This window comes from Antechinus flavipes, chromosome 5, assembly GCF_016432865.1.
Source record: "Antechinus flavipes isolate AdamAnt ecotype Samford, QLD, Australia chromosome 5, AdamAnt_v2, whole genome shotgun sequence".
NCBI lineage: Eukaryota > Metazoa > Chordata > Mammalia > Dasyuromorphia > Dasyuridae > Antechinus > Antechinus flavipes.
The window spans coordinates 95,301,030-95,315,651 of NC_067402.1; the positions used below are offsets into that span (position 1 = coordinate 95,301,030).

The 14,622-nt window shown below is 33.9% G+C and overlaps 1 protein-coding gene across 1 annotated transcript in view; it reads right to left on the reverse strand.

The window, feature by feature from the left end:
- CNTNAP2 (contactin associated protein 2) overlaps positions 1-14,622 on the reverse strand; it is a 2,126,697-nt gene that overhangs the window by 1,992,951 nt on the left and 119,124 nt on the right. The window contains exon 3 of the mRNA XM_051962375.1: positions 10,894-11,087. Within this exon, the coding sequence (XP_051818335.1) occupies positions 10,894-11,087 (194 nt within the window). The remainder of the gene's footprint in view (positions 1-10,893; positions 11,088-14,622) is intronic.

Here is a 14,622-nt window from a genome sequence, read left to right on the forward strand (position 1 = left end):
TTATTAATGAAACATGAGTAGGTTTTTTTAAAAAACCTATTTTTCACCTTTAGTTAAAATCTTTCAAAGAACAATGACTATTTGTACAAAATAGGAGGGGAAAAATTGGGATTAATGAGAATAAGTATGTTAGATTCCATAGTGAAATGGAAAAATTATGTAAGATAATAAATTTAAAAGGAATCATCAGAAATGGGTATATACCTTTATTTCAAAATATGATAAAAAATAACCTATTTTATTTAAGAGAATTGGTTTTCCTGAAATGTGAAATCAATAATTATTCAATGACAGAGGCTTTTAATTACCTGATTATTCAGTGAATCTACTGCAAATAATTGGAAAGCTTAAGCAATCTGACTTATTTGGTATATTGTCACTTTTATTATAAGTAACTATTTTTGGTTAATCTATCACTATGTTACTTGTGACTATGTTATGTGACTCCTGAACAGCTCTAAACCACTTCCCTAAGTGATACATGCATTCATTATACTTTTATACTTGGGGAAACAAAAACATTCTTCGAAAGTGCATCTGACATTTGGTCACTATGTCTCTACTGCTTTGATATATCTCACATATATCTGCCTTCAGTTACATATAGAAACTTAAAAAAAATAATAAACTAGATGTTAATCAGGTTAATAATTCAGGTTAATAAGCTGAAGTTAAGAAGAAATACTTAAAACCAAAAACAGTAAACAACAGGTATGACCAAAATGAAGTATCCTTTAGATTATACTTACAGAAAGTCCACAAGTAAATTTGCTAATGAAGAGACAGGTAGCCAAGATATTGAGTCCAAATTTGTTGAAAAGTGACAAAAGTTTATGTATGATGTCCGTTTTCTTAAAATAACATTGAAAGAGTTAAACTTCAATAAGTCCTCATGAATCACAATTATTATCTGAATATATCATCATCATCATCATCATCAATAAATATTTTTCTCCATTTTATTGTTTGGAATAATGAGCATTTAAAAGTTTAACCTCCAACAGAGTATTGCTACTCAATTGTAATGCTGGAAAATGGTTTGCTGTTGTTTTTTTTTTTTTTTTTCCTACTAGCCATTTAGTTGAAAATATGGAAAACAATTCTCCAACCAGAGATAATTGTATTATTTTCCTTTTTTTAATGATTTTTTTAATTTCTCTCTTTTTAAAAAAATTTAATAGCTTTTTATTTGCAAGTTATATGCATAGATAATTTTACAGCATTGACAATTGCCAAATCTTTTGTTCCAATTTTTCCCCTCCTTCTCCCCACCCCCACCCCTAGGTGGCAGGATGACCAATACATGTTAAATATATTAAAGTATAAATTAAATGGTAATTGTATTATTTTCTACCAGTACACAATAAAGTTTACAGTATGAGAATGTTATATTAATCCTCTAATCTCATATGTTCATTCCAAATATCTATGATCCAAATCCAACTGAATTTCTAATAAAGGTAAAAGCAATAGCTAAGAAAAATATAATCTTGAAATGTAGTTTGTAATGGATTCTAAATAATGAAATACATAGAATATTTCCTTGTTCTGAACAAGATAATAAAATAATAAAATACTTAGTTTTTTTGTGATAATAAAATACTTAGGCTTGCTGTTAATGAATCAATTTAATCAAAGAATTTCACATTTAGGATACTGAAACTATAACTTGGATAATCTCTTGGGGCCGTTTGGCCAATCTTAATTTATTTTATTTCTTCAACTGAGAAGAATATATAGAGAAGATGAATGGAGAAGTTTAGCTATTCCTGTTATTGCAACTGTAGTTATAGAAGTAAAAGGAGTTTTAAATATTAAAGTAGTTTCAACTATGCAAAGTTTTGAGTGTGAAATATATGAACTACTTCAAGAGTTTAATTTGGGAGTCACTTATGATTCATTTTTTTTTTTACAAATTATGAAATTTGATATTTTTTGAAATCATAACACATTTAATCATTCAGATGATGAGGGCTTAGTCCTTTGTTAATATAGTATATCAGACTAGTTTTACAATCTTTTAAAGTGATGAGTCTATGAAATTATGGGCTTATTTCTTTTAAACAATCAATTCAGTACAGTTATTATAAATATGTATGTATATGCATATATATGCACATATACATATTATATATAGATGTATTCGTGTATATGCTAATATGTATAAACATATATAGGGAGAGAAAAAGGAGATCTATAACTATGTCTTTTCACTTTTATATACTTATCACCTAATGCATTACTTTGAGCGGAATGAGCATTTAATGTTTGATGAATGAATTAATCAGTGAACTGTGGATTTGTTCTTCTGAAAACATATTATCCAATGAGAAGGAAAAGGCTGACAACTTCTTCAAAACATAGGTCAAGACATATCAATTCAGAAGCATCTTAAAAGATGTATTTTTGGAACTCACCCTGGAGAATATAATCTATTTTCATTTGGCAATGCATTGTCAATTACCCCCTTCCCATTACATATAATAAAAATTTGTAAAGGGCTGAAACTCTTGAGTTCATGCACTGAGGTTTGGATAAGCAAGCACTTAAGGTTAATTACCAATTAGACAATACTCTATTAGCATTTACTTGGAAAATGGCCTGCCCCACCATTCTGTGCTGGCTTGATCAATTGGTGTATAGGGAGACTGGGAGGAGGGAAAAAGGGTGAAATAGGGCAAAGGATGGTGACTCCTGGGCAGTAGAAGAAAGAGGAGATTCCTGTTTCGAGGCTCTCTCCTCTCCCTTTGATAAAGAATAAAGATCAAGGACTTTTGCTTATCCTGACTCTGGCTGATTTTAAAGTATCTAGGGTGCTAATGCAATCATCACATTTGGTGGCTAATGTGGAACCAAAGACCCTACTTTCACTGAAGAAGATCCCAGTGACCAGGAAATTGGGTGAGTATTTTAATAGACAAACAGGGAACTTACTTTGTTAAGAGCTAAACTAGTAACCATTTCTGGCTGAAATGGGGCAGCCCCACTCCCACCCCTGCCCCAAATGGGCACTACAGAAAGCATGCTTAATTTGATCAAGGGACAAGGCTTAATTATAACTTGGGAACAGATCACTAGATTCTTGGATACATTAGAATGCATGTCCCTTTAGTTCTTAGAGGAAGAACAAATTATGCCAGACAATTGGAAACTTGTAGGACACCAGCTATGTGAATATTACAATGATAAAGATCCTCGTTCAATTTCCATCAAAGCATTTTATATATACAACATAATAAAGTTGGCCTTAAAGAATCCTGCAAGTTATAGAAAAAAGAAAAGTTCTAGGAACAGCCAGATGAGGAAGTGTGAGGAAAAACAGGAAGACAAAGAACAGTTTAATGACCATATCCCCACAGGGCATGGAGATTTAAGTGAGGTTCAAGGGCATGGTGATTTTTCATCTCACCAGGCAGCTTCAACCCTGTCTATGGAGCAGATAATTGACACAACCCCATCAACTCCACCTTCTGGGATAGAGGGAGGAGGAGTAGTGGGAGGGCAGTGATACCACCAGCACCTCCCCCCCAGCAACCACCTCCTCCTATGAGTAGATTGCAAAAGGCACTACTCAAAGTCACAGAAGATGGGAAAGATGTAAATGAGTTACAATAGCACATTTTTCCTGTGATTCAACAGTTTAACACTTCAGGTCAAGAAAGTAGAAAATATGCTCTTTTTGATATAGAAATCCTCAAAGACCTAAAAAAGGCTTGCACTCTTTATGGGACTACTTAAGCTTATGTTAAGATGTTATTACAGAATTTGGCTTATGAAATCTTAACCCCTAATGATTAGAAATCTATAGCAAGGATATGCTTAAAACCTGGACAAAACTTGTAGCTTTCTGAATACAGTGAGATATGTAGGATACAAGCCCAACAAAATAGTCAAAATGGAGTTCATGCTGCAATCATCTATGACCTACTAACAGGTGTAGGTCCTTATGCAGATGTCGCAGTACAGATTAATTATTCTATAGCAGCATATGAGCAAATTGTGGGCTTCTCTCCACAATAAAGATGACAAGGGTGGGGCCTTCACAAAAATAACACAAAGGCCAAATGAACCCTTTGCTGACTTTGTGGGACGTTTGCAGACAGCTATCATACAAACTAATGGTGAAATACAGTAACATACATTTTGATAAGGCAAATTGCTAAAGAAAATGCTAATGAGATTTGTAGAAGAATTATACTAGGACTACACAAGGATGCTCCTTTAGATGAGATCATAAGATGCTGTGCCACAGTGGGCACAAATGCCTTTTATAGGCAGGCTATGAGGCAGACTTCCCAAGATCCGAACATGGGAAGACAGAGTCCCTTCTGGCAAGGGACTTCCAGAGACTTGTCAATGCTTTCAATGTGGGTAAAGTAGGGCATCTGAAAGCTCAATATTGGCATAGAGACAGAATGAGAAGACATGGTGGGAAAACAAGGCCAAATACCCCATGTCCAAAATGCAACAGAGGCTTCCCTTGGGCTTCAGAAATGGGATGAAGGGCCCAGCTCCAGGGCCCCAAGCAAAAAACACTTTGGGCATGTTGGCAGCTCATGGTATACTCAGAGGGTGCCTAGAAGTCCAGTACCCAGACATAACCAATCAGCCAGGAAGCCATCTGATAGGAGAAAGGGATTACAATTAGGGAGAATAGAGTTGTATGCATCTGGGACAATTGAGATACCCCTGGAGAAGTGAAATCTGTTCCTCTCCAGCCTATGGATCCCTTGCCTCCAGGCACAATAGGCTTGACCATTTCATCTCCTGAGAGTACGTACTAAACAGTGTCCTTCCATAAACTGATGTGGGAAACTGGGGAATGTATATGATAATATCCCAGTCACTAATACAGGTAAACAATGTATGACATATTACCCAGGAGAAGTAGAAGCAGGTTTACTGATACAGACTCCTAATAAGCAATCTTGTGATAGTTGCCCAGATTCTGACTCCAACCATCAGAATCTAGGAACACTGTGGACTGTAGCAGTTACAGCTGACCAACTTATGCTCACTATCTATATAAATGGCCTACCATTAGAAGGACTGGTAGACCAGTGCAGATCATACAGTCATTAGAGGTGCCAATTGGCCCAGTCACTGGCCAAAGATTAAGGTAGACACCTATATGTCTGGCATAGGAGGATCAATAGCAGCTGAAGTTAGTGCTACCTCTTTGAGATGGACTTTTGAAGGGGAAACAGGAGCTTTTAGTCCTTGCATAGTTGAAAAATTCCTTAAGGGGCGATAAAATTCAGGCCTTATTAGATATAATACAGGAACAACTTGACCAAGGACACTTATAACCTTCTCTAAGTCCTTGGAGTCAGAATCTGGGCAACTATCACAAGATTGCTTATTAGGAGTCTGTATCAGTAAACCTGCTTCTACTTCTCCTGGGTAATATGTCATACATTGTTTACCTGTATTAGTGACTGGGATATTATCATATACATTCCCCAGTTTCCCACATCAGTTTATGGAAGGACACTGTTTAGTACGTACTCTCAGGAGATGAAATGGTCAAGCCTAAGTTTTAAGAAAGAAATCTGGAAAATGGAGAATGTTGACTGATTAAAGAAAGATAAATGAACAGATGGAAACTATGGGAACTTTTCAACCTGGGCTTCCATCTCCTACTCAATTGCCTAGAGAATGGCCTCTTTGGGTTATAGGCATTATGGATTGTTTCTATTCTATCCCTTTAGATAAGGAGGATATGAAAAGATGTGCCTTTTCAGTGCCCAGCATTTATTTAGCTGAGCCTTATAAAAGATATGAATTGACAGTTTTTCTACATGGAATGAAAAACAGCCCTACTATGTGTCAAATGTATGTTGCTGCTGCTCTTACTCCAGTAAGAAAAGCATTTCCAAAAGTAATGTTATTACATTACATGGATGATATAAAGGGATGTGTACATGAGGAACAAATGTTAGAAGCATGTCTACAAAAGGCCATAGAAACACTAAGGAACTACAAATTTCACATAGCTCCAGAAAAAATTCAAAGACATGCTCCTTTTTAATATTTAGGATATGAAATATACACTAAAGTGCTTGCAATACAAAAACTGTCCTTAAGAATAGAGAAGCTAAACACCTTAAATGACTTTCAGAAATTGATAAGAGATAGCCAATGGATGTGTCTATTGTTAGGCTTGACTACCTATCAATTGCAACCATTATATGATATTTTAAGGGGAGACGGTGCTTTAAACTCACCATGCCAGCTTACAAAAGAAGCTCAAGAGGCTTTGAGAGCAATTGAACTGGCTTTATCTAATGTGGTTGAAAGATTCACTCAAAAACCCTTGGAAATATCAGTTTTTGCTGCACAAGAGGCACCCACAGCAGTCCTTCATCAAAGAGACAGTTGTGATAGAGTGGGGTGAACCCCCTGGCACAACCACAATAAAGCCTTACTCCTTGCCCAGTGCTTGTGGCTAGAATTTTATTAAAGGCCATTAAGTGAGCAGTACAATTATCTGGGATAAGACCTGACAAGATATACACCTTTTATACAAATACACAAATTAATGTGTGCTGTGAAACCATCCCAGAGTGGCAAATTTTATTAGCCATGGCTCCAAATTTTACACACAGGTCTCCATTAAAGATAACCAGACTAATACATAATGGACAATGGATTCTTGAAGAAAAGATTTCTAAAGTTCCTCTTAAAGGACCAACTATCTTTACAGATGCATCCAAACATAATATTTGCACTATATAGTCTCATGACTTAACTATAAAGAGAGTAATCAGAACTCCTTTTCAGTCCACTCAGCAGAATGAATTGTATGCAATCATTCTAGCTCTTACTTATTATCCAGGAGATATAAATATAATATCTGATTCGGCCTATTGAGTAGGTGTGGTACAAAGAATTGCCACAGCCCAAATAAAATTTGTAGCCTCTAATATTTATCAGCTCTTGAAGGAACTTTAAGAGCAAGTGAGAAAGCATCCAGGCAAGATTTATATTTTGTATGTCCACTCTCATAGTGGACTTCCAGGTCCTATTTTTGATGGTAATTCAAAGGCAGATAGCCTTCTAACTGTGTTGATCAACACTCCTTTATTCCAAGAAGCCCAGGAATCTCATTCTAAATATCATCAGGCTGCTCAAGCTTTATGTTTACAATTTGGAATAACAAGAGAGGAAGCTAGGAGCATAGTAAAAGCCTGTACGGCTTGCATTCCTTTCCATGCTCCTACACTACCTCCAAGAAAGAACTCTTGTGGTTTGAGATCCAATGAAATTTGTCAAATGAATGTGATCAAATGAATGTGACCCATTATAAATCTTTTAAAAGGTCACCTATCTTTTATCCATGTTGTGGTAGATACCTTTTCAGGATTCATTTTTGCAATACCAGCAGCAAAAGAGACAGCCAAAGTGGTCACTGAATTCCTTATTCAAGCATTTGCAATTATGGGTGTGCCACAAGCAATTAAAATGGATAATGGACTTGCATATACATCTAAACATTTTACACACTTTTGTGCACGGTATAAGATTTTACACACCACTGGCATACCCTTTAATCCTCAAGGACAGGCAATAGTAGAGAGGAGAAACAGACATTAAGATGCTCCTCCAAAAACAAAAGAAAGGGGGAGCCACAGGTAACCCTAGAGAACTTCTAAATCTAGCTCTTAATATTATTAACTTCTTGATTTTTGACAAAGATGCACTGGCTCTGGCAGATAGGTTTTATAACCTACAGGAAGGGCAGTGTCCAGTGCGACCAGCTCTACTATCTTTAGATAATCGCCAGGGGATGTGGAGAGACCCAGAAAGTGGTGATTGAAAGGGACCAGATAGGTTAACTGCTTGGGGGAGAGGGTTTGCTTACATCTCTATAGGTGGAGAAGGAATCAGATGGGTGCCATCTAGCCACCTTGTCCATCGGAGAGAGACTGAGCAGGCCCTTGAAACAAAGGAGACCAAGAAACATTGGGTGGTTCCATTGCTGACTGTGCCCACCACTGAAAGACCATGGCAGTTATGGCATTTGAGTCATGGACATCAAAAATTGTTGGACTTCAAAACTCTCAGGAATCATTGGAATCCCTGAGACATGATATGATGGTTGTAGGACTTGAAAACCCTCAGGAATCATTGGATTCTCTGAGACCTAAGATTGTTATTAAATTATTAATCAAACTCCTAATCTCAATGTTGATCAAAATGAATCTTTCATTTGGAACTTGCTCAAGGTCATATAAGTTAAAAGAGTGAGAATCTTACATAAGACCTGAGATTCTTATTATTGACATCCTAGATCAATGTATTTTCAAACACTGCCATTATCCCATTCTGTTTGAATGAGGAATCAATTTTTTTTCTATTTGGTATATACTTTCTCTATAAAGAGCAATTGTTTCATTCTTAGTTTTATTTTTTATGAAGTGCTTTTGAAATTAGAAAGCACACATTAAGAATTTAGCAGTAAGTAATGCTTGAGATTTTTAGGGATCAATGAGCTCACCACGTTTGGGAGTTTTGAATGCACTAAATTATTTTTGGATTAGGAAAGATTAAAACATTTTCATCAGGAGTTGTTTCCTTTAATTTCAAGCTTCATGTGTATTTTAAAGGCAACATAATAATTATGTTTCCGATTCACTTCTATTAAAATGTGGTTTTAAAAGAGCTATATTCCTTGAAACAAGACTACTGAATTATTTTAGAGGTAGAATGGGTGGGATTTCATCAAGAGAAGTGAGAGAAGACAAATTGTAGGTATCAAGAATGATATAAATAAAGTGAAAGGTAAGAATGGGCAGCAGAGTGTTCTAGTTTGATTTAAGAATGTGAAACAGAAAAAAATTCTTTAGGATAATAATAATATCAGTTTGTCAGTAGTCTACTAGATACTATGCACTGTGGACCCAAATATTTATCTCTTGGAGAAGACTACATGTATTACTATAAAGATATGAATAATATATATAATGTTAAAAAATGAATTTGCTTTAAAAAGTTGTTTTTATTAAGATTTCAGTAGATATAAGATAATTAGAAAGAACAGATAATGGAAAGGCTTCCCTTAGAAGATGGTGCTTGAGCTGTGTCTTAAACAGCAAGAGGAACAGAGATTGTGGTAGTATTTGAATGTAAAGCTGAATTTTACTTGGAAAGCAATAGAGACAGACTGAAAATTTTTTTCATAAAGAAGAAAATATAACCCCCCTCTTCACAATGTTTTAAAGTGATATAAACCATAAATAGGAAAATAGAAAGACTGAAGGCAGGAAAATATTTTCAGGATATTATAATAGCCAATGCAGTTCATAAGAGTCTTGTGGTAATGAAGAGGGAAAATGTTATACAGTTGGAAATGTCAGAATTGGATAAAGGTTTCGCTTGAGACATAGAGAAGAGAAAACTGAAAGAGACTAAGAGAGTATTGGTTTCACAGACAAGTGGTGAAATCAGGAGAAGGAAAAAGTTTTGAGAAGGATATAATAAGCTAGTTTTAGGCATGGAAATAGATTCAATGCTAACATTGCTGATAATTAGAAGCTCATTGGAGCTTTACATTTTGTAATTCACTTTAACTACTTATTATTATCTGGCTCTCACCATAGTCCTGAGGTTAAGTTAGTACATAGTAAGTTAGTATAGTTGAGACTTATTTGTCCATGATGTGACAACCAGCTAGTGAATTTAGGAGGCAGAATTTGAACCCAGGTGTTTCTAATGTCATCTTCTGGTCTATTCAGTACAAAGGTGAAGATGTCGTGAAAACAACTGGAGTTCTTAATTATAAAGCTCAGAAGAGTGATCAGGAATAGAGACATAATCTGAATAATTAATTGGATAGAGTATATAGTTGAAGCTTTGGAAATGAATGAGTTTTCCCAGTAAAATTGTGTATGAGTATATGTATGTATATATGTACTTGGAAGAAAATTTTCCTTTAAGAGTTAGGAGAGATGATTTGCCCTAGGTTACATGTTATTTCAAGAAAGTCATACATTTGTGGTCGCTGTCCTACTTGGGTTTGTCATCTAAGTATTTATTATTTTGTCTCTTTTTTCCCCACAGCAATTTGTGTTAATCTTCATATATAGTGTTTTATTGGTTTATTTTTGCCTACTGTCTTCTAAAATTATATCTGTTTGAGATGTTCTGCATTATATAAGTTTAAGAAGATGATTACTCTGCACAAACAGGAAAGAATTACCATTCTTGTTTCTAGAAATGACCATGACTTAAAGTTGGTTTGTAATAAAACATTTTCCAAGTGTCTTGGCCAGATAAGCTTCATGATAATACAATCAAAATATTATCGTATTAAGTTCATATGCTCTAAAAAGATACTAAGATCTAAGTCTTATAACTTGCTAATTAAGGGCTAACTCCAGACAAGAGCCCAATCCTCTTTATACTGAACCTTAGTATACTTCATTGCTTAATACTGTAACCCTATGTCTAACATGCTACAGTAAAAGAATCTCTAACAAGAAATCAAGATCCAAATTACATAGCTGGCAAATGTGATATCAGAGATAAAGGCTTCTAAGAAAATATCAATATGAATCATGTATAAATGGGCTGAGTCCAGCTATAACCCATATCTTATTTTGTATTCCAAAATACTATTCCATTTTTACAATAGTTGAATAAGGAACCCTTATCCTCCAAATATCTCCATACTAATTTGAAGATATTGTGTTATTAAGCCATTACTCAACAAATAAATGCTTTAAATAATGACTATAAGTTCAATCCAGAAATACAGTAATTCATGATAGATTTCATCTCATAGATAATTTTTAATGAATGATCATGCTTTCAGATAAACAGTTAATAATCTTTAGAGTCTAGTTTCTTAGTTCACCAATTTTAAATTTTGTCTTTATAACAATGACTCACCCAGATATTCCCATCTTGATGATATGGTTTCCAGTTCCTTCCTGTATCACTGTAGAGCATTCGGTACTGGGTCACCCAATCAGAGCTGCTATATCTACCTTGGGTTGCAATGGCACTGATCTGCTTTCTATTGCCAAAATCAACCTGCAGCCATTGGTAATGATCACTGTCTGAGGGAGACCATCCTCCAGCTCCTGTTAGGAGAAAGATATATAGAAAATGTGGAATCTTTGAACATCAGGCCTTTCAATTTGAGGATATCATTCTTAAATGTCTTAATTGGCTTTGACAATGTTATATTCACAACATATAAAATGTCCATTATATATGCTTTTGGGTATGCAAATAATATATTTCCAGTTGGATTACACTGTTACTTTAACCTCTTTATGATATAATTATCCAATGTAATGGGCTTCCTTTCTAATGAGCAAATGTCTTCCTAATTCCTTAATTAGAGCTTATTACTATATGTCAAGTTCTAATTGACTGAGGGTTGACTAAGTTGCCATGAATTCTTTTGTTGTAATAATTTATATTGTAAAAATACATAATAATCTAAAAATCCTTTTGCTTTTAAGTGGAGTTTCACATTTAAAATTATAGATTCTAGTTAAGTGTATAACTATACGCTATTAAGTATAACTATAGCTATTGTTATAAAACTTCTCTTTCTTCAGATTTTTTAACAGAAAAATAAAATTGCAAACAATACTATTAATGGTAAGGAGTAAAAGAATTATACATTTTGAAGAATTGTTACTTCTGTTGCTCACTACACAAGAGTTGTCAAGGAATAAAATTAACTGATATTTCATAAAAGGATTGTGTCACTTTATATAGAACTATGAATTAATCTGATACTAATATTTCATGTGATATTCTTTCTGGAATTCAATAATGTTGAGCTATTCTTAAAATAACATAAGAATGACATAAGAATAAAGGTGGTTTTATTATATCCAAGAACAATTTAAGAATAAAACAGCAGTTAGTTTTCCTTAGGACTACTAATAATATTGAGATTATATCAGTGATAAAAAAGGTACTATCATTGAGCACTATCATTTGAGTTATTCACGGGAGAAAACAAATATTCAATAAAATTTCAATAAGTTATTCAACATAATACTTGAAAAGAATAGTATGAGAGGGAGAAAAGTCTCAAGATTTTTTGTTTGTTTGGGATTTGGGGGTGTTTTTGGTAATGTAAGAAGGATCCACATAACTTGATCTATAACACCAAAGAAACTTTCAATTCTTTTCCATTCCTATTACTTGGGATTCCCCTCCCCTTTATTTAATTGCTAACTAACTTGCACTACTCCTTGATTTTTCCCTTTGAAATCAATATAATTTCCTGTCCTGAAGTACTTATAGATCCCATTAATGCCATTAATCTCCCTTCATATGATAAATGAAAACAACAATGAAACCTCCAAATTTGCATAGATTAAGTGACCCATTTTCTCCCTTATCATAGGACTCACTTTCAAATTCAATCCTTTTCAACTCTTTTTAGGATTGGGATTTTCTTTTTTTTTCCCTTCATCTATTCCCATAATAGTCTCTTAACTGTGATAAATGTCTGAAATAATTTATTGCCTCTGTTAAATACTTCCAAGGAATTCTAGGAACCTGGTTTGTTCAATAACATAAAACCTGTTTCTTGCTGTTCCTTATTCATCCCCATTTTGTTTTAGTCTTCTAAATCTGTGTAACTGAGTGCTTGCATTTGTTGTACTCTGTTTTCATATGGCCCTGATTTAGTAGATATTTGTTGTTACATGATACATTTCTCATGAAACTGGAACCTTAGAATTGCAAAACACCCTAAATATTGAGTTTAATGTCCTATAACTTAGAAATGTATTTTTATTACATATCCAATAAGTAAATCTTGCTTCTTCTTAAGTACCTCCAGGGAAAAAGAAATTTGTTTCTTTACAAGATAGAGAGTTTTTTTTTTTAATTTATTCTTCCTCCTGAACCAAAAATATGTTCTTTCAAGATAAACCATATAAGTATTTTCAGCATTCTAACTGAATCCCTCCAAACAGTTTGGCTTTTTACCTGTTACAATGTGGCCCTCAGGTACCACCTTTATACCCAGCAGATTGCCAAAAATTACAGGAAAAGATGATAGATATTGAAGGGATTTTGGAAAAGTAGACACTGACGCATTATTGGTGGAGTTATGAACTGACCCAGCCATTCTGGAAAGCAATTTGGAACTATGCCCAAAGGGCTATAAAACTGAGCATACCCTTTGATCAGCAGTATCACTACTGGGTCTGTATCCCAAAGAGATAAAAAAAAAAAAAGAAAGAAAAGGATCTGTGTATACAAATATGATTGTAGGATCTCTTTTTGTGATGGCAAGTATTTGAAAATTGAATGGATGACCACCAATTGTGAATTAGCTGAATACATTGTCATATAAATGTAATGGAATACTATTATTCTGTAGGAATTAATGAACAGGAACAGGCTGATTTCAGAAAAGCTTGGACACACTTATATGACCCGATGCTGAGTAAAGAGGAAAACACTATACACAATATCAGAAAGATTGTGTGATAGTCAACTATGATAGAATTAGTTCTTCTCAGCAATACAGTCATCCAAGTTAATTCTATTAAACACTGGATGGGAATCCAGTGCATCCAGTGAAAAAACTATGGAGACTGAATAAAGATCAAACCACACTATTTTGTTTTGTTTTGTTTTTTATCTCATAGCTTTTCCCTTTTCTCCTGATTTTTCTCTTCTAACATAACTCATGTGAAAAAAATTGTTTTATTAAATATTTGTGCATCTATAATCTATATCAGATTGCTTGTTGTATTAGGGAGGGAGGAAATAAAAGAAGGAGAAAGAAAAACTATTTTGGAACTAAAAATCTTACAAAAACATTGAACAATATCTTTTTATGTAAATGGAAAAAGAAAATACTATTAAAATTTAAAAAACATGGTCTTCAGACCTAAGTAGTAAATTATATATGCTATCTGGCCAGCACAAAGCATAGCACTATTATTTACTCTTTTTTTTTTTTTAAACATAAGAACTATGTGAAGCATATTCCAAAAGTCTAGTTGCAGTTTTAAATTTAGATAGTTAATGTACTAAAGTCTTTGAGATACAATGAATGTATACTCCAGATTTACAATATTAACAATCAACCAATCAGTAAGCTAAAAAAAAAATTATTAAGCAGGCACTATATTATGTGCTAGAATAAAAAAACAAACAGACAAAAACCAGAACAAGACAAACCTTGCCCACATGGAGTTCATAGTCTAATGAAGGAGATAATATGCAACCTATGTACAAATAAGCTATTTGCAAGATAATTAGGAAATAATTAATGGAGCCAAGGTATTAGAAATAAGAGGAATTGGGAAAATCTTCCTGTTCCAAGTTTTTATCTAGAACTTGAAGGAAGTCAGGGAAGTCAGCACGAAGAGATGAAGAGTGAAAACATAAAAGACAAGTGAACAGCCAGTGAAAATTTCCAAAGTTGAAAAGAAAAGTGTGCAGTTAACTTGAAAATAAACTAATAGCCTTAAGACTTTTTCATATGAAGTACTTATATTTTTAATCCTCCTATACTTCTGTAAATCATTTTAAAAACAGAATTTAAATTTAATATTGTTCAATTCGGTTCATCCTTCTAGTCTGTCAAGTTCACTTTGGATTTTGGTCTTGTTATATATCATAATTTCA